Consider the following 16761-nt stretch of genomic DNA (forward strand, 5'->3'; position numbering starts at 1 on the left):
CATTGTGTTTTTTTATGGTAAAATATGCTGTACTTCGTAACTTTTATTTGTCCATGTGATAATTGTTGCTGTGAAATGTTAAAATGTTGTTATATTTCTAAATTGGATTAAAAAATGAACAAACAAATATTTCTACAATGTGAATATCGACTTCAACATTGTGATTTTATCCTTTATATATTTTTTCTGTGTCAAATATTCTTTCAGATATGTTCTTTATAGGATGTAAAGGTTTGTGTTTCAAAAGTTATGATAAGAATAGGCGAAATACGGATCTGTAAACATACAGGTTGCGCGCGGAAGCGAGGCTGCAGAAAAAACCAGGAAGCGCTAGCATTTACAGCGAGGGAATGAAATTTGATGCGGTACAACTTTTGTTTTTGTATTAGAGATAAGTTATTACTTTTATAAGTTATTATATTTATTACATTTTATATTTATTACTTACATAATGCTCACACTTACATGTATGCGCGGTTGAACCTGTGTGAGGTCATGTGACGTAGATGGGTAATTTCAGCCTTGTAACTCCTCACAATCAGAATCGCATTAAATGATAATAATAATAACAATTCATATATTTATTTTCTTTTATCAGGGGTCGCCACAGCGGAATGAACCACCAATCTTTCCAGCATCTGTATAACGCAGCAGATGCCCTTCCAGCTGCAACCCATCACTAGAAAACAACCATACACACATATACTACGGACAATTTAGCCTACCCAATTCACCTATAGTGTATGTCTTTGGACTTGTTGGGGAAATCAGCGCACCCGCTGGAAACCCACGCCAATATGGGGAGAACATGCAAACTCCACACAGAAATGCCAACTGAGCCAGCCGAGGCTCGAGCCAGCACTACCCACTGTGCCACCACACAGCCCAACAACAACAACAACAACAACAACAACAACAACAATAATAATAATAATAATAATAATGATAATAATAATAACAATAAATCAACAAAGTAGCCTACTTTTCTCTTTAGGACTTTTATTTTTTTATTTTCCATAGTTGCCATTAAGCAGATGTGTAGTTTAAAAAAGTTATTTATACAAGTTATTCATATATAAAACAAACTATCAAAAAAAAAAAAAACTATTAAAAAATAAAATAAATTCAGTCTATACACCATAAAGAGAAACAATGTAGTAAGGCTACAGGCTACAGGCAACAACACATGCAAAAACAAAGAAAATGATATAAACAGAAAATGTAAAAAGAAAATATAATACAGTGAATTTTACATTTGCACCCTGATACTCATGAGACAAAAACAACAACATGTTTATCACATATTTAAAATGATAATCATAATATCACAAATGTTAAAATACTCAAAACTTGCAAAAAATATTACAATAAAACAACAACATCAACAACAAAAGCCTTTTACAACCATGTAAACGAGAGAGCACTTGACAATTCTTAGTTTCTCTGGATTTACATAATATTATATAATTCACACCAGGCATATTATACCAAATATTTATTTATTTATTCATTTATTTTTGTGAAGTTAAAACTTTGGTACTGCATGGTCTAAAATCGACTATAAACATGTCTAAAAACATAATACATTTTTATTTGTTTTCAAAAGTTCAAACTTAGGGGCGGCATGGTGGCGTAGTGGGCAGCACGATCGCCTCACAGCAAGGTTTAAGCCCCGTCTGGGTCAGTTGGCATTTCTGTGTGGAGTTTGCATGTTCTCCCTGTGTTGATGTGGGTTTCCTCCTGGTGCTCCATGTTCTCCCACAGTTCAACCACATGCGCTAAAGGGGAATTGAATAAGCTAAATTGGCCGTAGTGTATGAGTGTGAATGAGTGTGTATAGGTGATTCTCAGTACTGGGTTGCAGCATAGAAAGGTGTATGTTGTGTAAAACATATGCTGGATAAGATGGTGGTTCATTGCGCTGTGGCAACCCCTGATTAATAAAAGGACTAAGCCGAAGAACAATGAATGAGTTAGCTGATGATTGATGATGAAGCATGTTTGGCTGCTGAAAATCCTTGAGCATGGGGCTCCCTCCCGTTTCATCAGGGAGTGTGAGCTCAGGTAGGTCTCAAGAGCCCCCCCGAATTGGTTAGTTCGGCCTATTCCTTCATAAATAGGAGTTGCCATGGCGGAATGAACCGCCAGCTTTACCAGCATATGGCTATGCGGTGAATATCCAAGTACTAAAACACTTATGTACTGTGCCAATTTGGTTTACTCAATTCACTTAAACTGCATATCTTTGGGCTGTGGTATGAAACTAGAGTAGGGGGAAACCCACGCGAGCATGGGGAGAACATGCAAACCCCAGAAATGACCAGAACTCAAACCAGCGACCTCCATGCTGCGAGACGACAGTGATAACCAATGAGCCACAGTGCCACCCTGTCCTGGATTAATCTAGGAAAGAGGGGGAGGAGTAGTGGTGGATGGGGGGACTCTTCGACACGAAAATGACTAAGGTAGAAAAATCTTGTGTCTTATGTGTGTTTGGATTCGTCTGATTGGTGCATCGTGTTAGCTAATACTGGACCAGCAGTGGTCAATCATAAGCATGCGATCCTCTGGAAATTAGTTTTGAAATAAACTTAATTTATGTGCAAAAACAAATAAGCATTTTTTATTTTGTTATAATAATCATTTCAGTGCTTCCATGTCAAAAACCAGAACCGTCTACACTGGAGCCATTCAAATAAATTCTAAAGGCAATTCTGTCCATGTAAGGTTTGGTTTTAATAGAGGTGACCAAATCAATTGCTCGTCTAATGGATTCAAAAGTGTTAGGTTTTCTGCCTTCCAGCTGCTTGTACCCACCTTGGTGTCATGTACAGCATAAACCCCAACAGAACCATCCTCAAACCCCACATACACAATCAAATCCTTGGACAGGGTTAAGACAGAGGGCATCTTGCACAAATAAAACCTTCCAATAGTTCCCCCATCAGTCAAACGTATGGCTACTAACATTGGTTTCTCATGGAGATCACAGGATAAATTACGGCACACTAGAGAAGAGTAACATGCATAGACCATATATTGACCAGAAACACCGACAGTGGTTTGCAGAACAGGTCCTTCGGTTCTTAAAGAGCACAGTTTGCTGTTGGAGAAGTTTAGGATGTTTATTGTGCATTCAGATATGGATAGGACGGCATACCCCCCATTAGATGAGAGACCAAATATTTCTGGTTGGCAAAACAAGGAATCCGGCAGCTGGATTTGATGACAAGTCGTATCCTCAGTTAACTTCCAGGAGTACAAAGCCCCTGAAGATAAAGCTACAATCACAAAATCCGGATGATTCAGCAGAGAATGGAAAGCAACCACATCTGACTGGTCAGAGCACGAGAAGCATTTGTTTACATTGCCAGACCACAGGCTAGCAGCCAAGAGATTCCCACTGTTAACGCCCAAAAGAAAGGTGCCTTCAGGTGAAATGTTGGCATTTCTGAGATGAAGATGAATGCTGCAAATACTGTGTCCACTTTGTAGTTTCCACACCCTTGATGAACTATTCTCTGACAAAGCAACCCCAAAGTTTCCCTTGGGTGTTATTAGAACCTTATATGCTTGACTACCAGAGATTCTGTAAGTATTTTCTCCATTGCAGGTCTCCCAGACATATACATCACCATCTGCAATACTTACAAGGTAGTTTCCATCTCCAGAGATGCACATAGACTCCACAGAACCTCGGTGAAGAAACCGGCCTTCTACTTTGCCACTTGAAACTGCCCACTTCCACACAAGTTTGGAGCCATCTGCCGAATAACAGGTTCCTCCTTGAGATCCAACAGTTATGATGATCTTCACTCTCTTTCCAGATTTTGGTGCCAAAGCAGAAGTTCTAATGAGATCCATGTCCCAAATAAGAACACCTACACTTGCTATTGCTGCCAAGTAAGTGGTGCCACATTTCAGAAGATTAATATCTTGACAGTTCCCAGTGTCCAGACTTAACACACACTGTCCAGAGGCACAATTCCAGACCAACAGAAATGAGCAATTGCACAGCAAAGCAAGGATGAAGTGTGAGTTTTGATCAATTATGGCTTGCTTAAATGTTTTGCCCCTCGGGGGATTGAACTGATCAAGTACATCAGTTTGACTGATGTCAATGAGCTGAATTTGTTGCTTTTTGCATATGAGAAGTATGCTGTCTCCCTTGTAGTCTGTGTTCAGAACCTTTCCCTGGATTCCACAATGGTTTTCACAAATCAGAACTGGTTCTGTTATCATTTCAAGATCCCAAGCAAAAACATTTCCTGCTTGATCTACACATGATATTACCTCATCGCCTTCGGTGAGAATAATCTCAATTAGTGGCATACCTTTCGGACAAGTCAAAGTGGCTAAAAGCTGTCCATTGGGCCAGTCGAATATAGTCACAGAACCTTCATTTTGTCCACAGTAAATGATATTGCCTTCCCCAGAACATAACACACAGGTTATTTCATAAGTGCAGCACAGTTGGGTAAGCTCCTCTTTATCAACAAATACATTAACAATGTTTTGTTCTCTCCACCACACAAATAAATTGTCCCCCAACACCAAGACACCCTCAAGAATTTTGTTTTTGTGGTTTTCTGTGTGTTGGATTTTAATTTCTAGAGGCTGTGTTTTAACAACTGCATCCCACAAGACAAGTTTACCACAACAAGTGCTCAAAAGGAATGTGTTCCCAGAGCTACAGACACTTGTAAACTTTAGATTACTGGACTGGGTTACTTTAAAGCCTTCACATGTAGCTCCATGGCAAACCCAAGCAGCCCCATTGTCCAGTACAACTACCACAGCACCACAGAGAGATCCAGCTGACAGTATGATTTGCGAAGCCATTGAATCCTGCGGTGTACTTTGGGAATAAGGTACTGAAGGAACTGAAGGCAACACAGTACTCATTCCACATTTTAAGCTCAAACCTTCTGCTCTTGCAGGATTCACACATTCCTCCAAACTAGGAAAGACACTCAGAAAAGGAAGGAGTTTGGCTTGCAGGACTATTGGAAGATCAGCAGGGTTGTTCCTCAGCAGACAAGCTGAAGATTTCAAGATGGCGTGGAGGAGCTGAAGTTCCCTGGGAAAAATCAACTGAGATGTCTTCTCAAGCCACAAAAACAGTTCATCAGCTAGCATTGCATGCAACATTACCTGGAGGTATTCTTGGGAAATCATTTGGCTGCCCAGTTCCTCAATCCTCCCACTTTTCAGCAAATGAAAAGAGAGTGTGTGTAGTTTCCTCAGATTGGGACGTGTTGGTGTACGCATGGCGGTAGAGATGTAGAAAGGTTGGGAAAAGATGCAAGGTTGACTGGGTACTTGCCTATCAATGTAAATGTTCCGTGGGACATCTGAGGAGCTTTGGATTTGCGTATCTTTGTTTATTATAAAATGTTTTTTTGTGCCATTTGCCCAAGAGCCGCTGAAGTAGTCCGAAAGCACATGGTGTATCTTTAGACAAGTTTCCTCTGAGCACAGGTACTGCTTGCATACAACCAAAGGGAAGTGTCTGTTTACCCAAGAAAGAGTTTGGGTGCCTAAAATGTTCCTCTGCACTAGAAATCCCTTCAGGTCAGAAAGAAGGGTTTCCACAGAAACTTCAGGGACTCTCAATGTAGCCGGTACACCTTCACCTTGAGGAAGGAAAGATTCGACAACTTCATCATCACAAGATAGAACATCCGTCAACTCAGCTGTTGTCATGCCATACCTGGCCAAGGTAAGATAGCTTAATGCTTTTGAGACTAAAGATTTCCCATGTTTCCTCTCCATATGATCAAATATCAGAACAATGCTATTGTGGACCTCTAGATCAAGTGTTTCCTCAGTAATCTCAAACTCTGAGTGCCAACAGACTGCCTGCCTGTAAAGAAGTTCCACATATAACGGGACAGTGCATTTCTTTAAAGCCTCATTTACATATACTTGTTGTCCCGAGGTGATTTTTCTGTTAGACCCCTGAAGAAGTGTTGTTAGAAGCTGGTTACAGCTTTTAGTATCCACTTGTTGCAACTCACAGAACAGGGCTGAATCTGGGTAATACTGCTTCAGGGCAGCAAGAAGGGCATGCCTGTTTGCAGATACAGAAATAAGAAGCTTTACATTTGGAGCTAATGCTTTAGGAAGGCATGTCAGGTCAGGTTGTCCATCAGTCTTTGGCAGCTGGTCAAGACCATCTATGATTATCACCAGAGGATTCTTGGATGTCGATCTCACAGTCAGGAGTCTTTTAAAGTTCTCTTTTAGCTGAAAGATGCTGTTGATGTTGGTATTACTTGAGTCGGCTCTTTCACATATGTATTTGAGAAGCTGTCTAAGGGAGCTGTTGACATCTATGAAGAAGACAAGTATCTCGGGATCCAGATTCTTCAACCATACTGATACCTAATAACACAAAAGTCATATTGAATGTCACAGAGTATATTACCGAATATATACAATTCCAAACATTGCTATTATTGCAAACAGAAAGATATTTTCAATAGGTACCTGACTTGCACAATGAGCCAGAAGCACAGTTTTGCCTGAGTATGGTCCACCATTGAGTATGAAGGGAAATAATGTATTTTTTCCTTCTAGGTAGGATTTGACATGTTCAACTTCCTTCCGTTCAATTCTGTAAAGAGAAGAAAAGATCCGGCACAGATCTTTCTCGCCAAAGTTATCAACTGCAACAGTCCTTTTGTTTAACATAGTATGATCAATAAGTCTCTTGAGATCCACATTTAGCTGCTCACACAGACCAACACCAAAGTCCAGCCTCATCTCAGGTGTGTAACATTGCAGACGATTGCATTTTGTGGTGGTGCAGTACACCACGGCCTTGTGTGACGCAACCAAGCTAGGCAGAAATTGATCTCGAAGCTGGGATAGTCTGTGCAACTGGTCTTCTTTCTCTGGGGGGATTGTGTTTTCCTTCATTGGGACAGTTATTTTATGAACATAGCAGATACATCTTGCTACATCTTCACTGGAACGGCCTTCATATGCATAACGGAGGTCGTTTTCAAGAGCTGGAAAGAAAAGAAACAATTAGACCATTTTGATTTGGAATATGTAGCTATTAGACTCTTTCTAGTACAGATTTGTCCAAATGCAGTCCTGGAGGACCACTGACCTGTACAATTTAGCTCCAATGTCCAACACATCTTTCTGGAAGTTACCAGTATGACTAGTAATGCTTCAGACAACTCACAATTGGCATTTTTCCTACTCAGAAGTAATGTTGCTTTACTGACTGTGACACACAATTGACTGGAATGCTTTGAGGTCCAAGTATGGTGCACAAGACCTTTGCGTTATCCAAAATCAACCCGGGCTCATTGTGGAAACGTGGTCCTGCGAACGTTTCTGGAGACCGCGGAATACGTCCCGGCGGGTACGTACGGCTGCAGTTTTTGTTTTCGCGAATACGCGAGAGGCCGCTGTTCTCACGTGAACCCAACAGAGGCCGCTGTCCGACTGACCGGATGATTGACAGCGCGACCGGCCAATCGGCCCGAGCAACAGTTTACAAAAAGCCGTAAAAAAAAATAAAAGCCCCGATTTTTTTTCTACCGCGTTTTCGGATTTCGCTGCGTCCTCACCCAGTTACGAAACTCGTTCACTTAATTTTTGGGATTCTGTTTTTGTCTTACCTGATTGCTGGAACCGCTCTTCTCCGGACTCAAAACCGATCGTCTTGGTCGACTCCTCTCTGCATCTCGAGCCTGCTGATGTACACGGTGAGCTGAGTGGACAAACGGGTTGCAGCGGGGAAGCCCTCCGCAAGGAGGTAAGGCAAGCGCGAAAGGGAACAGCGTCACACCGCCCCGCAGCGTTCGCTTGAAAAAAATAAAATCGGCTGTACGTATGCTCCGGGACGTATTGCGCTGTCTCCAGAAACGTCCATGGGACTACGTTTTCAGAATGAGCTTGGGTAGTCCAAAATTGTTCATTCACATTTCTTTACATTATTGCACTAATAAAGTCCACTTAGAGGAGTGAATAAAAATAATTTGAGTTGCACCAGATAAAAAATGCAGTTTTATTTGTGGTTTGCTGGTTGATTTATCCCTTAAACCAGAGGTGAGCAAACTCGGTTTTGTAGGGCCAGTGTCCTGCAGATTTTAGCTCCAACTTGTCTCAACACACCTGCAAGGATGTTTGTAGAAATCCTAGTAAGAGCTTGATTAGCTAGTCCAGATATGTTTGATTGAGAACATTAGAACTAAACTTTGCAGGACACCGGCCCTCCAGGACCGAGGTTGGGCACCCCTGCCTTAGACGGATTAGATTACAACTTAATGGTCAGACCTTGCTATTTAACACTTAGTGAGCTGTCTATTAGTAATGATACAAAGCATTTAGATTTCTATGATGTATACAAATGTTCATTTAACAATGAAACAATTAATTATTTAGAAACTTACACAATGGGAATCTGCTGTGGATGCGATCTTAAGGTTAGACATGGAAATTCATTCAGCGCGCCGATGGGATTGAGTCATTCAGAACATCTACTTTTGTTTTGGACACCACTACAAATGGCTGCTCCCTCAAATAGGCACAATTTAAGGGTATTAGCTGGTTCAGGTGTGCTAAATTGGGAATGAAGGAAAACTCTGCAGTACAGGAACAGCTCTGGACACCCATAAATTAGACAGACTTGGTGGGGCTATTTTTCAGCACATCGTCCTTCAACAATGACATTTGTATTAAACTGAACTGCATTCATTTTAATTTAACTAGAACTACACTAAAATTCAAAAACTATTTCACTACCTGCCTGAAATGCTAAATATGTCCAACCAAGGCTCATTCTGAATACGTACCGCTATATACATTTCTAGAGAGCGCCAAATACATCCCAGGAGGTACGTTTTTTTTTTTTTTGCAGTTTTTGTTTTTGCGAATTCAGAGGCTGCTGTGTACACATTTTGAGATCTCAAATTTCTTTCTCTAGTGCCATTCGTGCCTGCTGTTCTTGCATAATCAGGCTGCTGTTGACTGACTGACTGACTGACTGACCCAGCCTCCTCCTTCCCTAAACCCAACCAATAGTGTTTTCAAAAGCACAGATTGACCAGTGAATACGTACCGCTATATGCCAACTTACTTCCCTAAATGCAATCAACAGTTTTTAAAAACAGTCCAGGAAAATGAAAAGCCCTCACCTGATTTTTACCACGTTTTCAGATTTTACCACATTCTCACCCTGTTATTTTCTTGTTTATTCTATTTTTTTCGATTCTGTTTAAGTTTTACCTGCTTTTTAGAACCGTTCTTCGCCAGACCTAAAACTCATCGTCGTGGTCAACTCCACTCTGTGTCTCAAGTCTGCTGACACACAGTACACGTCGAGCTACAGGACAAACTGGTAACAGCAGTAAAGCTATCCACATGGAGGTAAGTGGTCAGCTGGTTAGCGTGAAACGAAACGCCATCATACCGCCCTGTTGCTTTCGTTTTAAAGACAAAATGCAGCCATACGTAGTTCTGGCTACATAATTTGAGAAATGTACGTTTTCAGAATGAGCCTGTGTTGGATATGTCCAACATATAATTTTTTATCCTTTTTTTTTCGGGGCATCCATGTAGAGCAGCATTCACACATTTTATAAAGGTAAAGATGACTTGATTTGACCTGACTTACATGATTGGAAATATTTTTGTGCTTTCTCAAGTGCCAAAGTCCCCTCTTGTATACACTGGTTCACAACATCATGGAGGATCCTCCTCACCTCTGGAAAAACCTTGCACCAGTTTTTCTCCTCAGTTGGATTCTCTTGCTAATGACAAAACATTAAGAACTTTAGCTTAATGTTAAATATGCGACATCATTTTACACTGAAAAATTTTTTTTAAGGTAATTGATTGCAAACTATTTATATGGGCTGAATTTAAACAAACAAATTTGATTTATTCACTCATTAATTTTCCTTCGGCTTAGTCCCTTTATTAATCAGGGGTTGCCACAGCGGAATAAACCGCCTACAGTGACCACAATCCACAGTGCTAACCACTGAGCCTTGATTAAGTAATGTTCAACTTAATTTGTTTGTTTAAATTCAGCCCATATAAATCATTTGCAACCACTTATCGTAATAAAATGTAGTAAATCCAATGAATCTCTTTCCATGTAGAAGAATGCGTTACTTGCCTGGACACTGGTTTGTTTACATCGTCTTGAAGGCTCAAGCATACAGAATGAGGGAGGAATGGTATTTTCATCTCTCCGGTAGCATTTCTCCAGAACGTCAGTCTTAAAGCCCATGCGCTGGCATACCTGGAGAATAAGCTGAAACTCTGAGGCCTCGACCTGCTCAGGTAAACAAGCATCTCCATATTGTTCACCTACCAACCCCTGAAACGAGCAACAAAAAAGAAAATTTATTTGTTACTAACACCACATAATGAGATCATAACAAAATCTATTTATACACGGTGCAGTTGAAGTCAGATTTATTTGCCCTTCTGTGATTTGCTTTTCCCAAATGATGTTTAACAGAGTAAGAACATTTTCACTGTATTTCCTAAAATATTTTTTCTTCTGGAGAAAGTCTTACTTGGTTTATTTCAGCTGGAATAAAAGCAGTTCATAATTTTATAAAAAACATTTTAATTTATTAATATTATTAGCCCCTTTAAGCTATATATTTTTTTGATTGTGTACAGAACAAACAATCATTATACAATGACTTGCCTAATTACCCGAACTTGCCTAGTTTATCTAGTTAAGCCTTCAAATGTGACTTTAAGCAGAATACTAGTGTCCTGAAAAATATCTAGTCAAATATTTTGTAATGTTATCCTGGCATAGATAATATAGTGCCCTATCGTACACCCGGAGCAATAAGGTGCAAGACGTGTTTGCCCTGTCATGTTGCTATTGTCAGAATGCAACCTTCATTTTCCTGTTTTCTGACATGTTGTTTAAATAGCAAATCCATTTGCGCCACCTTGTGGAGTCATGGGCATTTTGCTCTAGAAAAGAGGTGTGTTAGGGCGCATTGCTGACGGGTTGCTATATTGAGGAACTAAAATAGACCGTGCCATTGACTAACTAAAAGCAGGTCTAAAGTCCAGCGCAAAGCGCGTTAGTTGTAGGCCTCGCTGACACATAGGTTGTATGGCAACACACAAATATCTTTACAAAGGAAAAATAATTAAAGGATTAAAATATTACAAAATTATTATATTTCTACATAAATAAAAAAACACTGCCTGAATGCTTTCTTCACCTCGGGCGGCTTTTTTCAGTTTATTCATGACAATTGGATTTTGTATAATGTTATTATTATTATCAGCATTATTTGTTATCTGCATCTTTATATTTGTGTTATTAAAAACAAAGCTTAGATTTGTCTACCTGTCGGGTTTTGGAGAAGTCTGCATCACCATATGGATCATAAGAACAGGACGTGTATTTGGAAAGAACTCAGTTATTTGAGCACACTTCGTTATTATTGTTCATTTATTCATTTGCTGGAAATTAGAACTGAATTTAGAAATAGTTTTGAAACAAATCTTTGCGTTTAAACTAAATAAATGGATCAAAACACAACCATATCTCATTAAGAGAATAAGCACAACCCTGTTAGACCATGTGCCGGAGTGCAGATCGTGTTTTTCTGTCCTTAAGCAAAAGTGGATTGGGACGCGCCCTTAATGCTTTTGCGCCCTTCGCTTTAGACTTTTTGCCTAGATCGTTAAAATAGAGGTCTAAAGCACAGGGCGCAAAAGCATTAAGGGCGAGTCCGAATCCACTTTTGCTATTTTAAGGACGGAAAAATACACTGCAAAAAATGCTTTTCTTACTTAGATTTTTTGTCTTGTTTCTAGTTCAAATATCTAAAACTCTTAAATCAAGCAGAATTTTCTAGACAAGCAAAACGTACTGTCTTGTTATAAGATATAATATGCCAAAATTAAGTGAGTTTTCCTTAAAACAAGTTAAATAATCTGGCAATGGGGTAAGCAAAATAATCTTATGTCAAAATGAAAAACAAGATTATTTTGCTGACCATCCATCAATGTGAAAAGTGATGTAAAATTATAATTTTCGTAATTAGAAAAAAAAATTACACACTAACATCCAGGAAAACTCCCGATCATAGATATATGTGGATATGTGGATATCTTTGGCTTTGGATGGCCACAGTCTTCCACTGTACATTGGTCCCGCATTCATTTCAAAGGAGCGGTACCCTGTACCAAGATGGCGGCGCTGTTGACGCATTCCGTCCAATAGACAACAATAGGCCAGGCGACATCTAATGTATATATCTATGGTCGCAACTTCTGCAGCGAGCGCCGGATCCACAATGCAGTTCGGCAACGCCTGACGTCACCCATTCAAAGTGAATGGAAAGCGTTGACGCTGACGCCCTGTGTGAATGGGGCGTTATTGTGCTGGGTGCATTATAGGGCCAAATAGTTTATTTATTTATAAACTATTTTAACAATCTTTAGAGCTGTTTCTATACATTTACACACACAATTCCATCCATACAAAGCCAAAAGTCTTTTACCACAAAGAAAGAGTGTAGAGAATTGTTCCAGCAGTCCTCCAGTATACGCAGTCGCTCCTGCTGCGTAGGCCAGTTTTTGGGCTTTGTGGCTTCATACGGGTCAATAACCTGTTAACAGGATGGGTCCACATATTGTTATTGATCTCATATATTTACAAATGACATTCTGCCTCCCACTCCAGACAATACATCTAAAACCACCGCAACTACTGGATCAGCCAAAACAACCACAGACACAGCCGATCAACATGCGTTTATAGAGCAGTGTTAACAATCATATCCCAGTCAGTCTTTTGTCATTTGCACTATTAAAAATGCACGATGTTTAGCTTTAGAGCGGCTTGCTAAACGCTCCATGTTCCAGCGAAAGAAATCAACATCATTTATTCATGATGATGGATTAAAACACAATTGCTTGTGCCATAAATCATTTGTCATCATCATCTGAGGGAGACAAAACAACTGTAAATGTCCTACTTCAGGATTAGACTGTTTATTGGGTTTGCTCACTCTGAAGTCGAGTCCGTATGTAGATCTGCAGTATTCCCTCAGTCTGGGAAAGACTTTCTGCCTTATTAACGTCCTCTCGACCACAGAGTCTGAAAAACAGAGCCAATATTTAATTTGGGATTTCAGTTTTACCCCTGGGTGGGTGGCTCAGTGGTTAGCACTGCCGTGTCACAGCAAGAAGGTTGCTGGTTTGAGCCCCCGCCGAGCCAGTTGGTGTTTCTGTGTGGAGTTTGCATGTTCTCCCCATGTTAGTGTGGGTTTCCTCCGGGTGCTCCGGTTTCCCTCACAGTTCAAACACATGTGCTATAGGGGAATTGAATAAACTAAATTGACCATAGTGTATGGGTGTTTCCCAGTACTGGGTTGCAGCTGGAAAGGGCATCCGCTGCATAAAACATATGCTGGAATAGTTGGCGGTTCATTCCACTGTGGCGACCCCTGATAAATAAAGGGACTAAGCCGAAGGAAAAATGAATTAATTAATAATTATCAGGGTTTTACTTTGATTTGCAGAAGACGGAAACTAAAATATCATTTAATTTAACAGTAAAGAAATCTCATCAGACTTTCAAACATGGATTATTTGACGTTAGATTAAAGTATTTTCCCAAATACTCAGTCATTTTAAATCTTTATTCTTCACTGCTGTTCAGACTACTTGGTTTTTACCTTTTTGAAAGCAAAAACTTTACATAATGACTCACAGTTAATTGATCATTACAGTCCAGAATAATCTGCTAAATAGTTTTTAAATGTAAAATTAATTAAAAAAAATGACTGAAACATTTTGAAATTTAGTATCATAAAAGTTATATAAAAATAGACATTTATGCATGCTTTTAATGTTAATAAAGACACTTTGGTCACACTTTACAATAAGGGTCATTAGTTGATGTTAATTAATGCATTTATTAACGTGAACAAACAATGAACAATACATTTACTACTGTATTTGTTCATGTTAGTAAATGTTAGTTAATGAAAATACAGTAGTTCATTGTTAGTTCATGTTAACTCATGGTGCATTAACTAATGTTAACAAGCATGGACTTGAATGTTAATAATGCATTAGTAAATGTTCAATTATGATTAATAAATGCTGTACAAGTGTTGTTCATGATTAGTTCATGTCAGTAAACGCATTAACTAATGAACCTTATTGTAAAGTGTGACTGACACTTTTGTGTATTTAATTTGATGCAGGCACCAAAATCAAACAATTTTTTTTTTATTTTTTTTTACCTCTAAGTACATTCATTTATTCATTTGCCTTCGGCTGAGTCCCTTTATTAATCTGGGGTCACCACAGCAGAATGAACCTGCTGCAACCCAGTACTGGGAAACACCCATTCACACTCATACACTACGGCCAATTTCATTCATTGATTTTCTTTTTGGCTTAGTCCCTTTATTAATCAGGGGTCGCCACAGCGGAATGAACCGCCAATTTATTCAGCATATGTTTTACACAGCGGAGGCCCCTCCAGCTGCAACCCATCACTTGGAAACATCCACACACACTCATTGACACACATAAACTACAGACAATTTTAGCCTACCCAATTCACCTATTCCACGTCTTTGGACTTTGTGGGAAACCGGAGCACCTGGAGGAAACCCACACCAACACGGGGAGAACATGCAAACTCCACACAGAAATGCCAACTGACCCAGCTGAGGCTCGAACCAGTGACCTTGTTTTTGTGAGGCGAATGTGCTACGCACTGTGCCACCGCATCACCTACGACCAATTTAGTTTATTCAATTCCCCTATATCGCATGTGTTTGGACTGTGGGGGAAACTGGAGCACCCGGAGGAAACCCACAACAACACGGGGAGAACATGCAAACTCCACACAGAAATGCCAACTGATCCAGCCAGGACTAGAACCAGCAACCTTCTTGCTGTGAGGCGACAATGCTAACTGAGCCAGCGTGCCGCCCTACCTATAAGCTACACTTTTTACAAATGAAACCATTAACACAAGTCATGCAGAATGCTTTGTTATAATTCATTATTGACAATGTTAGTTTGTTAAATAGGCAACATACTTTTCAGAACTTTCAGAATGGGTTGCAGAATTTAAATATATAAATCAGCCAAAGGAAACGGATTGAGTTGTGAAACGTACCTTCAGGGTTGGAGCACAAATAAACTTGAACACAAGCCATCTGGTGTCCTGTAATGTGGACGTTTCCTACTCATACCATGCATCTGTGTGAAATGAACTTGCTGCAAACATTTTGTTCTAGAACTATGTGAGAAATCCACACACTCCTTATCCTGTGGATGGAGACAAAGAGAATGCAAGCTTTGCCTCGTATCTCATTTCCAGCAGGAAACTCTCGTCTGTTATTGACATGGAGAAACACCCACTTTCACATGATTTGATGAAACACATGTTTGTTTTTGTGAAAAGTGGGGACATTACATAGGTTTCCATTCATTTTATACTGTCCAAACTGTATATTGTATTGCCCTCACCCCACCCCTAAACCCAACCATCACAGGAGACTGTGTGCAGTTAAATTAAACTCATCCTGTGGGATTTATAAGCATTTTGAGAAATGAGGACGTCACCAATGTCCTCATATTTCACCTCCTTTTTGTAATACCTGTGTCATGCCCATGTCATTATACAGATTTGTGTCCTGATATGTCACAAAAACACGTAGACACGCACACACAAATGCATCTGAAAGAGAAAAAAGGCTTAAAAATGTCTCTTAAAAACATTCATTGTCATAAAAACGCTTATTAAAATAAATAATAATGTAATAAAAAATAATTAATGGATGTTGAAAATTCACATATCTGACAAGAATGCATCTGAAAGAGTACAAGAAATGCTTAGAAATGTCTCTTAAAAACATTCATAGTCAAAAAAAAAAAGCATCAAAACAAATAATCATGTATTTAATTAACCTTTGGATGTTCAGATGTTGGTGATCTACTTTATAACATATGTATGGATTTACAAACAGTGTTATTTTAGTTTACTGCATTCTCAAAGATGCATTTTTATACAAATAGGACATTTATATAATGACACAACATTTAAATAACATACTGTATTAGTATAAAACACTTAAACTGCTGCCATACATAGAATATTAATACAATAAAATATGTGCTTTAATTATACAACACACACACACATTTGTTTTTGTGAAAAGTGGGGACATTACATGGGTTTCCATTCATTTTATGCAGCACAAACCGTATATTGTATTGCCCTCACCTCACCCCACCCCTAAACCCAACCATCACAGGAGATGTGTGCAGCTTTACTCTGATTAAACTCATTCTGTGGGATTTAAAAGCATTTAGACAAATGAGGACGTCACCAATGTCCTCATATTTCACCTTCTTTTTGTAATACCTGTGTCATACCTATGTCATTATACAGATTTGTGTCCTGATATGTCACGAAAACACGTGCACACACACACACACACACACACACTGAAAGAGAAAAACACATCTGAACAGAGGGGGGAAAAAGGCTTAAAAATGTCTCTTAAAATATTCATAGTCATAAAAATGCTTATTAAAATAAATAATAATGTAATTAATAATAACTAACCAACCTTTGGATGTTCAAATGTTGGCATCATGGGGGCGCAGTGGGTAGCACAATCCTCTCACAGCAAGAAGGTTGCTGTTTTGATCCCTGGCTGGGTCAGTTAGCATTTCTGTGTGGAGTTTGCATGTTCTCCCCATGTTGGCGTGGGT

General features: G+C 39.4%; 1 protein-coding gene across 1 annotated transcript; it reads right to left on the reverse strand.

The window, feature by feature from the left end:
* Positions 1–1014: 1014 nt before the first annotated feature.
* Positions 1015–15308, reverse strand: LOC108179119 (NACHT and WD repeat domain-containing protein 2-like). The gene is made up of 7 exons (XM_017352051.4): positions 15158–15308; positions 13026–13114; positions 12516–12623; positions 10145–10348; positions 9638–9773; positions 6493–7016; positions 1015–6387 (listed from the first exon to the last, which is right to left on the reverse strand). The coding sequence occupies exons 1-7, from the start codon at positions 15195–15197 to the stop codon at positions 2692–2694; spliced, it is 4797 nt and encodes a 1598-aa protein (XP_017207540.3). The 5' UTR covers positions 15198–15308; the 3' UTR covers positions 1015–2691.
* Between the last annotated feature and the right edge of the window lie 1453 nt (positions 15309–16761).

This window comes from Danio rerio, chromosome 18 (assembly GCF_049306965.1).
Source record: "Danio rerio strain Tuebingen ecotype United States chromosome 18, GRCz12tu, whole genome shotgun sequence".
Taxonomy (NCBI): Eukaryota; Metazoa; Chordata; class Actinopteri; order Cypriniformes; family Danionidae; genus Danio; species Danio rerio.